Source organism: Atta cephalotes, assembly GCF_000143395.1.
Source record: "Atta cephalotes unplaced genomic scaffold scaffold00015, whole genome shotgun sequence".
NCBI classification, from domain to species: Eukaryota; Metazoa; Arthropoda; class Insecta; order Hymenoptera; family Formicidae; genus Atta; species Atta cephalotes.
In genome coordinates this window covers 2,889,621-2,900,320 of record NW_012130079.1, presented here as the reverse complement: position 1 = coordinate 2,900,320, position 10,700 = coordinate 2,889,621, and the positions used below count along the sequence as shown (strand labels likewise).

The 10,700-nt window shown below is 36.2% G+C and overlaps 1 protein-coding gene across 1 annotated transcript in view; it reads right to left on the bottom strand.

Annotated features, from left to right (window-relative positions):
* Positions 1-10,404, bottom strand: part of LOC105618033 — a 16,632-nt gene extending 6,228 nt beyond the window's left edge. The window contains exons 1-2 of the mRNA XM_012199572.1: positions 10,392-10,404; positions 2,816-3,036 (exon numbers count right to left, since the gene is read on the bottom strand). Coding sequence (XP_012054962.1) covers positions 2,816-3,036; positions 10,392-10,404 — 234 coding nt within the window. The remainder of the gene's footprint in view (positions 1-2,815; positions 3,037-10,391) is intronic.
* Between the last annotated feature and the right edge of the window lie 296 nt (positions 10,405-10,700).

The window sequence follows — 10,700 nt, the reverse complement described above, 5'->3', positions numbered from 1 at the left end:
GAGAGAGAGAGAGAGAGAGAGAGAGAGAGAGAGAGAGAAACAGAGAGAAGTAACGGAGAGAGTATGTGAACATGTCTCGAAAATATACCACACCCGAGTACACGTGTAGATTCGCCGATAGTTGGTCGATTAATTTTGCGAGATCGCACGCTAAATTGCATCGCACGATGCAGCGACGAGACGGAGAGACGCGCATCACTGGGATTAATCTTTCACTCTCGAGAGTGCGAATTTAATTAAACACTGCTATTGGATCTTACTGCAAACATGTATAAGTCGCACGAGGAGGCTTAATACAAAATACCTGGGGGCCTATTTTTGAGTACATAACGTATACTATAGAATTTTCGTACGTGATATTTTTCAGGAATAAGCCCCCTGTGAGCTCGTAGTTTTACACCAAATTCGCGTATGGAAAGATCATCTGTGACCGAAGGGCAATATTGAAGAATACGCGCGCCAAGGAGGGCGCGGAAAGTCATAATAACAGAGTTAAAATGGAGAGCAACATTATCTCGACGAAGCACCGTTCATCTTTCGTTACTCAGCAGGAAAATCAGAGCATTCTCCTCCGGTGGAAATTGTCGGGAGATAAAGAACGGGGAGGAGAGGCGGTTAAATGCCGGTTCTCGAGGACTCGATGAGTTAATACTGCCAGGCAATCAAAGGATTTACCTAGTAGCTATTATTTAATTATCGGCATAATTTTAAATTGCTGTAAAAGCCACTTACAGACAGGAATAGTGACGAGCCACCGATTCTGCATGTTATCTAACGATCTCCTCGAGAAAGAAGGTCCTTTATGCACACGATGGTGGGCGGGCAAAGATACGTTGCGCGTGCAAGACGAGAGACTTGATCCTTCGTGCAAGCTCGCTTCCCCCAAAGGGGGCTCATATGTCTTCCTAATTTCTCACCCAAATTACCAAAGGTTGCCATTTACTTGTCGTAAAGAGGAAAAGAAAAAGTGACGAATTCGGCCGATCGCGTAGATCGTGCGGTTAAAAAAAATTTCAAGACTAAGCCGTATTAAGCGCGCAACCATTATTTCGCCACGGGACTATTTTGACATACGTGAAATACAATAAAACGAACACCGGTAATGGCAGATGATGACTATCGTTTACATGCGCGCGTAATCGGCTTCCCGTATCGGCCCCCCTTCCTCGTATTACAGCCGGAATTTAAATGTCCTCTTCAGAATTTTAAGAGCTCTCTCTCTCTCTCTCTCTTTAATTTTTCTGCATATGTTAAAAATTCTACCTTACTTTTCTTTTGTCTACAATTTTGTTCATTATCTATCATATTTTTATTATTTTTTTTTCACATCTGTATTTATTTTACTTTGTAGATTTTATTATTTTGTATCACTGTTTTTCATTTCCTTTTAATTTATCATTTTTATATTCTTAGAGGGCTGATCCAATAATTATATATTAATAAACATCTTTATCTATCTATCTCTCTCATTTCTTTTGCCCCTTTCATTTCATTCTCTTTCATCGGCGTACCAAACTCCAGCTTGGAACTTAAGGAAGGTCGATGCACGCCGACGCGTTATTAAAATAAATTCATTAAGCACAGAGTAACAGTCCGCGGTCGGTGCATCGTAAGAAATTCTCAGTGCATAATGCGTATACGCACCGTGCAATTATATTGTCATTAGCGGCATGTGTGCGCGATACCGCGAGCATCGGTGCAACTTCGCGATGAGCACCCGGGGGGCGAAATGGCGTTTCCGAGTCAGACGTGAGTGCGTTATGCGATAAAAATTTGCGTCTTGTCGTTAAGCTTTACGAATCTGATTACGATCGAACGATAGAAAAATCAATGTGTTCATGATTTCGCAAAATCGATTTCGATTACGAGATGTAATTTCCTTTCGCGACGTCGGCGTGACAAAAAGCAGCGGTTTCCTCTTTGATACCGATCGATTAATTTATAGCTGGACATCGGGACATCACTCAATATCAGCAAGAAAAGCGTGCAAAGCCATAAAATTATGCAAATGCTGATTATGTGCACTGCAAAGTGTTTGGATAATTGCACACACGGTCAAAACGCAGCCCTTACTTAAAATCACATCAGGAATGCCTGACTTTGTACGTGCAGGGAGAGGACTAACTCTCATCAGAGCCACCGCCCGCTAAGGCACGCTGATGCGTGATCGTTCGTTTTAACGTGTTTTTGCGAACCACCGACATTAATCTTTTCTTGAATCTTATCCTCACAGCGCATTTTATGCCAAATGTAGCCCTCAAATAATTTTTATTCTGATTAAATTTTCTCTAAGAAAAAATTCGTAAGTTTATTAAATAATAATCTTGTCTTGTGAAATATTTGAATATATTTTTAGTATATCACCAAAAAATTTGGTATTAAAAATACTTCATACTTTATTCTAATATTTTTACATGAAATATTTTACATGAAATATTTTTATATGAAATATTTTTATATCATCTTTATATCATTTGTAATAATAATAGCAATAAAATGATTCAATACCTCGATATAAAAAATTCCATAACTATAACTAAAAAGACAATTGAACATTCTGTACAAAAAAAAAAACGATTTTGCTGAAATGTCTAAAAATTTAGATAGATCTGAAAATAATTTTGTAGAAAATTCAAGCAATGTTGTAAAAAGTTTTAACATTCTAGAAACCAACTTGAGCATCTACATAATTATTTTGACAGTCCAACAAAATTTATTATCAGATCTGAATCTAAAATAAAAAGTTGAATTTCTAAATAACAAAATCATTCTTGTGATGTAGATATTAGAATCATGGATTACGATCAAATCTTACCTTCGTCTTGCTTCCACCGATGCTGCCAGGTCGGATGCTTCCCGTCTCATAGAATCTCGTGAGTATCTTGGAGACGCAGCCATGGGACACGAGTAACTGTCGAGAAATATCGCACGGCCTGACGCCGACCATGGCGAGTTGCACGATTCTCTGGCGCACGCAGTCTGGCAATGGCCTGCCGTTCACAAAGACGCCGCCTAATTGATTCACCCCGGCTTGCCCTGGAAGAACAGTCAGTCAGTTAGTCACGTTATTGTGTTAATGGGCGACATAACGATGGTGCGATAAGTCGGCCTGAATCGCCGGGTAGCGATTCAAGATTTAGCGTTGAATGGCAAAAGGTGTTTATCGATTCAGAGGACAGTCGGAAATCTGCTAATAATGCGCTCGCGGTCGTCCGGGAAGGTCGGCAGGTGCATCCTCTGACATGCGGTCCTAGCTGGCCCTCTAATGACATTGTTACGACGAATATCACGGAAAGAACCTTCCCTCCCTGCCTTTTTGTCCGGCAAAGACATGTCATTATTTTCAGTAATATTAGGAAGATCGTGTAGCGTTTGCAACGAAATTCGACGTCTATACTCGAAGGTTGTTTGCAATTAACGATAAAATCTAATAATTATTTTGTTTGATTTTATGCAACAAAAATATTATAATTTAATGTTCATTAAAATGCATGCCACGATTATTTTATTTCGACATTGCTAGGAAACGTCTTTTACGAAATTAAATTTATTAAATTTATTTCGTGTGAGAGAAGAGACTCTAAATTATTGTACTTCCTGTTTATGCGAATCGTCATTTTATTCCTCTCATCAAAGTTTAGTCACAAAACTTCTTCAAATTTTAAATACGTAATTAAGTGATACTTTATTATGAAACAACTTTCTGTTCATTAAAATTTGAAGACCTTAAAATGTCGTATGTTAAAACGTAGAGTTGGAAATGGATAAAAAAATTAACATAATTCGAAAATTCGGGATGAAGTTTAGACCCATCGGTGAAGCGTAAAAGTTAATTGGGATGAAACGTTAAGACGAGGACCAGTCTTCACAAGTGGTCGTTTTAGAAATTATTTTGTTTTTTTTCTTTTTAATATTCATAAAACGCGTAATCGCGTAATTTTCATATTCAGCAACGCGTGAATATGAAATGCGCAATGTGTTACGGACTTAAATCACGGCAAACGACAAGTTATTTACGCATTGCATGCGCGACACATCGTATAACTGACGTAGCACTTGTCGAAAATTTTATAAAACCGATATTATTCCCCCGCAGTGGTGTCGTAAAACCATAATGACCGTCTCGCCGTGAGCGAATAAAAACGCCAATTGATCACCAATTTTATGTTCCGTCGTCGAAAATGGACGCTTGAAACGATCCGCAACCTAACGCGCGCATTAAAGCGTCGAATAAAATCTGAGTTATATATGATAGTTTTCCGTTTGCCTTCTCACGAGACATTAGACGTTGATTAGAAGTTCGGAAAGATTATAGAAAGATTATAGAACTCGCTATTGTATTAAAATTGCATCATAAATCCTCGATCAGCTTATTTCACACTCACAAAGAATCTTCAATTTTCAGATCATCTCGAAATGATGTCGACAAAACGGCATAATTATTACAGACGACTCGGAATTTCATGGGAATCTTTGTCCCTTAATATTCAGTTTACTATTTCAAGTTGAATTCTAGTCTTAAATATGCATCAAAGCAACTTTCGGCAGCGTGAAATTCAGATTTGAAGAAAAACACTTTTGCGTATCTTAATTAATCTGTCGTCATGCTAGAGAGTAATCACATGAAATGTACGACACATTCTCGTAATTATAATTACATTTTAATAAGGTAACCTTATCATGATATAAGTTAGAAATCTTTAGCCATAATGATATTGTTGCAATAATTGTTGCAATACAGGTAGAGGAGGAAGGCCGAAGGATGTAAGCAATCTGGCCCGGTTGCAGTTCTGCATCGGTGCTCCGATGAAGATAATTGTCGGTCATATATGAATTTAACGAATAATAACTTGCCGCGTAATGGGAATAATCGGTTTTATTCCCCGACGATTATTATCGACGTAACTGAAACCAAGAGAAAGAAAAAAGAAAGAGAAGGTTTCCTCGCGCAGAAGCGGCGTAACTAACGACGGCCTCTCCTTCGTGAAAGAAAACATAAAAGGATGAAAAAGATCAAAAGCATAAATGCCATGGGCGACTTATATAAATCGAGCCACGCGCCTTCACGTAGACCTGTCCGAATGCACGTACGACTATGCGTACCCAGGACGATCGCTAATTGTTATCCGCGCCGACTAATTATGTCATTATCACAATCACTGACGCCGACGGACCTCCAAACCAGCTTGAGAAATAATGATCTCTTGAGCGGCCGGGTATTCGAGCTAAAGAAAAGATTTTCGTCCATCTTTTCCACCGGCATTACTCCTCGGATTCCTCGAATCTTTATTTGGAGTTTTGCGTTTTACGGACTAAAACAAGACGATCCCGATCACTTCTGTGATTCTCGTATTTCCTCGAACGAGCTTCCACGCTCTGGGAAGCAAATGATCAGCGCAATTACACTTGTGATGCCGAGTTTTTTATACGCCTCTGAGATTTTATATCTGAGGTAATTCCTAATAATTTTCCGTCCTAATAGATTATATATATATATATATATATATATATATGTGTGTGTATAAATGTATGTACAATTTTTAAATTGGGAGATAAAAATCTCTTCCAATTAATGCGCCCATTAATCGTTTATTCGTATAAGCGCGATCTGCGAAAGAGCCATTACACGTCCCGGCCGAAATTACGAAATGCTTCTACAATTTCATGACGTTCTCGCGAGAGTGAGAACGAACGTGACGCTCACAGCGGCGAGCTTGCACGAAGTGGGAATTGCTGATAATGACCACCGGTCGAAGGCGTGACGGATTGTCCTTATTGGATAATTTAAGGGTCTTTCGATTGGTGACAGGGACACACAGCCGGTAAGACTCATTTTCGGAGAAATTACTTTTTGAAGAAATTACTTCCGGGGAATGTGCGTCTCGTGTGCTCGCATGTGCCTTATTCATTAGCAGATATATTGAACTCGCACATACTCGATATATATCACGAACGATGCATTTTCTTTACCAATAAATAAATAAATAAATAAACGAAGAATTAAAGAAATAAATTTTGATAAATTTATTAACTTTGGACTCGACGAGTATCACTAAATTAACGATTTGTTCAATCATTTTTTATGTAATTGATTAATTATCATCTATCCCTTAATGTATGCCCTTCATTCGTTCTGCCGGGCACACTAATCTGTGTAATCTGTGACGCGTTTGCACCGAAAATTATACACGCTACGGCATTTCGGATAACGGAGAACGGACGACAACGCGCAAGCGACGGACACAGTGCAGCGGGCCAAATTATTATTACGGCAAAAACAGGCTAAAATGGCATCTTTATCTAACTGCAAATCTGCCGGTGAATCCGCAAAATAATGGAATCGCGCAGTAACGGGCGGCGGTTCTGGTTGCGCTGCGCATAAATAGCACTGAAACCACTCGTTTACGTGAGATAAAAAGCGGAAATCGGAATACCGGAAACGCGCGATTTGTAAAGAGGCTAAAGCGAAAAGACGAACAAGATGGAATTGGTAGAAAAAGCTACTCAGAATTACGTTATAGACTACTACGCGAACGTAATCGTGTTCAAAGTAACTGTTATCTTTAATAACGACATGGGCTGTTAATAAAGGCGCCTTTGCAATAATTAAAGACGCGATAAACCGCGGGCTTCTCGTAAACGCAGATTGGATGTGCAGACGATCTAGTTTATTAAATAGATACTGCATGCTATATTAAATGCGCAATTTTTCCAGTGATGAGCACTTCAAGTGCACTTTCCGTTTGCGGAATAACCACTGGGTTTTTTAAATTATCTTGTTTTTTTCATCTAATTATTGCCTAGATCATTATACCTAGTTTATTTCACACGGAAAGAACAATTTTGCTGAAGTATCTAAAAATTTAATTAGCTATAGATCTGAAAGTAATGTTAAATTACCCAAATAATTATGTAAGACGCTATCTAAGAAGTTGTTAGAATATCAAAATTGTTTACAGTATTGCTTACTCAAATTTCATACTCAAATTTCTCTACATTATTATTTTCAAATTCAAAAAAATTATTTTCAAATCTATATATTTATAATAGTTAAATTTTTAGATTCAGACATTTCAATAAAATCCATGTAAGCAAAATATTTGTATTTGTGTGAATATCTTTTATAATTTCGGATTATAAATTAAAAATTTGGATTTTTAATAAAATTTGGATTTTTTTAGATTATTTAAGATTTTAAGAATATTGCTACAATGCAAAATACATTTATGAGAATCGTTGTTTTCTAAAACGTCAATTTATCAGATATGATCTTGATTGAATTTTTAGTCGTTATTGTAGAGATTTCAATTTATAGAGATGTCAATTTAGATTAAAAGAATTTTGTTAAATAAAATTATCATTTTATATATAATATACATAATTCTCCATAAATTTATCATAAAGAATTCAATATTTTTTTCTCCGCGTTTTGACCATGACTTTTGATTGTTAATGATCATTATCGAGTAAATGCATAGGCAGCAACAGTAATTATGATGAAATAATACATACGAAATTTCTTGTTATTTAATCATGCATGCTATAAACTTTCATCACGATTAAATTATTTTATGTAATCGGTTCTCAAAAAAAAAATTAATTTTTCAATACTATAATACTGTTTCATAAAGTAATTAAAAATTAAGAATCACTATATTCACGATCAAAAAATATTTAAAAATTTAGAAGTTATTTTAGAATATTATGTATTACAATATGTATACATTAGAATATTATATATTTTATATTATGTATTCTTACGAGAGAAAGAAAGTCTAAATCAATCTATATATATTTTATATATCGATACTCTCCTTTCTTTTTCTGCTTTTTTTGAAAGCAAGTTGAAAAAATTTTATGGACCTGTTAAAATAATTATCGGCCAATTTCCAGAATAACTATATATTTTAGAAATAATAATTTTATAGGATATCGATATATTTTTATTTCCTTTTATATATTATTTCTTTTTATTTCCTTTTATATTTACTCTCTGTTTATATTTTTTCTTTAAGAAAGTGCAAATTGTCAAACTACGAGCGCAAGATTCTTTTACGAATGAATATAGGGCTATCTCTCGTGATATAATATTGACTAAGCTTAGAATTAGCCGGCTAATGCAATCACCAGTAACGATCGCTATCGCACTGGCCATTTAGGCCCTAACCAAACTCTACACCTGCCTACCTGTAATCACGATCCGCACCCATGCTAACAGATTTTTTTCTCTCTGACGAGAGCGAGAGAACATCGTACCGCGATTTGCCAACTCAATGCCAATTCGAATTGGCACGCATCGGTCACCGTTCAACTCGTTCTCATTATCAGCTCCGTCATCATCTGTCTAAAAGAACACATGCGGGAGATAGCCTTAAATGGAAGTGCATCAAGATAGATATCACGGTGGCTGTTATTAAGTGCTTATCGCTCCAATGATTATCCACGACTTGAATATTGTTGATAATTAAGAAGTAACATATGTAACATGATCTCGTTAATAATTAAAAGTAACATTAAATCTGCAAAATTCATTATGAGTCTTGATAATATCGTACAACCAAATATAGTCTCTATAATCTACATAATTTTTCGATGTAATAATGCGTTTTCAATATAAAGACAACCCGCATATAATTTGTACGGCAAAATCGTTAAGCACATCGAAAGTTTTTTACAATTTCATTACATTTCGTTGGCACAAACTCCAACGAAAATAAAAATCGAAAAGTAAGTCGAATACAAGAAGAGAATAATAAAAGCGTAGCTTCTAGAAAGTGAAAATTGTAACAATGAAACGTAAAAGAGGCGTTTACGCCTCTTAGAGTATAAGAGACTCCGATTTTTATTTTCGCCAGAGGAATGATGTAGGAAAGTTGTTAGGGACTGTCAGCAAAACATTATACTAAGTAAATTATTTGATCAACAAGATATTGGCGAAATTAATATTAATAATCCCAATTCGAAAGATCATGATAACCGGAACGGAGAATACTTTTTCTAGTTTTTTCAAAGACTTCTTGCAGTTACAACGCCGGAAGAGCGAAAGATTGATCGCTCGATCGGGATTCGGACAGGATTCTTTACACGGGCATCAGGCCAGCGTAGCGAGGATGGAAACAGAGAGGAGAGACGTAAAGGTAGATTATAATTATACTCGTTTAATAATAGGTCTATAGATGTCGGTGTTCGATCCATGGTATAAAATTCTTCGTTAATTACTGTCAAACTGCCTTTCAAAGCGTAATTTAGCCTTGAGTCAGGAGAGAAGGAAGACTCTCTTCTATAGAAGAAGAAAAGGAAGGCAGAAATTTTTTATTTTCATCTCTGATTTCGACCTGTGATCTCGCCGACGCGACGCGACGGTAGCTGACCCCGTCCCAGAGAAATCATAACGACGTGTTACATTCCCTCCTGAATGAATCAGGAAGCGAAGCCGACCGAATCGCGCGGTGAGATTGGCTATTTAGCAAACTGGCTGCTGTATGCGAAGAGCCGACGCAACATCTTTTTAAGAATTAGCATTATAAAACGATTTAACGATTTAATCCTTTAGTCGCTACTTTCTCAACATTCTCGACAAAACCGAAATGCATTACAATTAATATTATCTAAGTCTGTTGTTAATATTAAATAGTGCTGTCATAGAAACTTGATTATTTATTGAAAATTGTTCTTAATTTATAGAATTATAGAATTTTTAATCCCAAGTAGATCCCACAAATTATGACTTTAATGATAAATTCTTTAATAGTTTATATGGATTCGATTTTTCTCAGCGAAAATATCGCGACATCGATAATCTTTTAGCAATAATTTATCAAAGAAAAAAAACTGTTTTTTACAAATTAAATTTTTAAAGACATAAATAGACAGAATTATTATATTCTTCAACTAACAAAAGTGAACTTTTCACTTTAATAGAATCTCCGTATGAAGTTTAGTTCAATTAGAAAGTTGCAATAAATCACGATCTCCTTCGACATTTTTGCCAAGAAAAGATCGATTCCAAATTGATCAGGGAAGTAGTCGTAGAAACTTATAATTTCAGACAGACGCGTATATCCCACAAATCGCGACTTTGATTCTTTATATGGACTTGATTTATATGGAATCAATTTTCCTTCAACTATATTTTAATATTTAGACGTCGATAATTTTCGAATAAGCGATTGAAGAGAAAAAATATGCTTCTCACAAATTAAACTTTTAAGAAAATAGACAGTAAATTATTATATTCTTATAGACAACGAATTAACAAAAGGACTTTTTACTTTTATAGAATCTCTATTTGAAGTTTCGAGCTGTGGGATATATTGTGAACGGTATGCGTTCCAGTCAAAGAAAGAATGAAACCTCTGAAAAAAACTTGAGAAAAGCAAGTGTCTACTCACCAGTGTGCGGCATGGCGACGAGCGATCACGTGCCGTATCTGAAACAGATCAAGTCTTTTAAGACTTAACGCAAACTGCAAATCGTATGGTGTGTACAACGTAAAACGTAGTGCGCATCGCCGTATTAGAGCCTTCAGAATGGCGTATCGCGAGCACTATGCATGCCCGTATGCGTGTTTCTTACCGCGCGACGTATTATAGAGTATAGCAGGAGTATAGCCTTCGCCGTTAATGAATTTAAATGTATTCAAAGGGCGCGCTTGACGCTTGACATGGCAACCCTTAAATATGCAACTGTACCGATAAGGC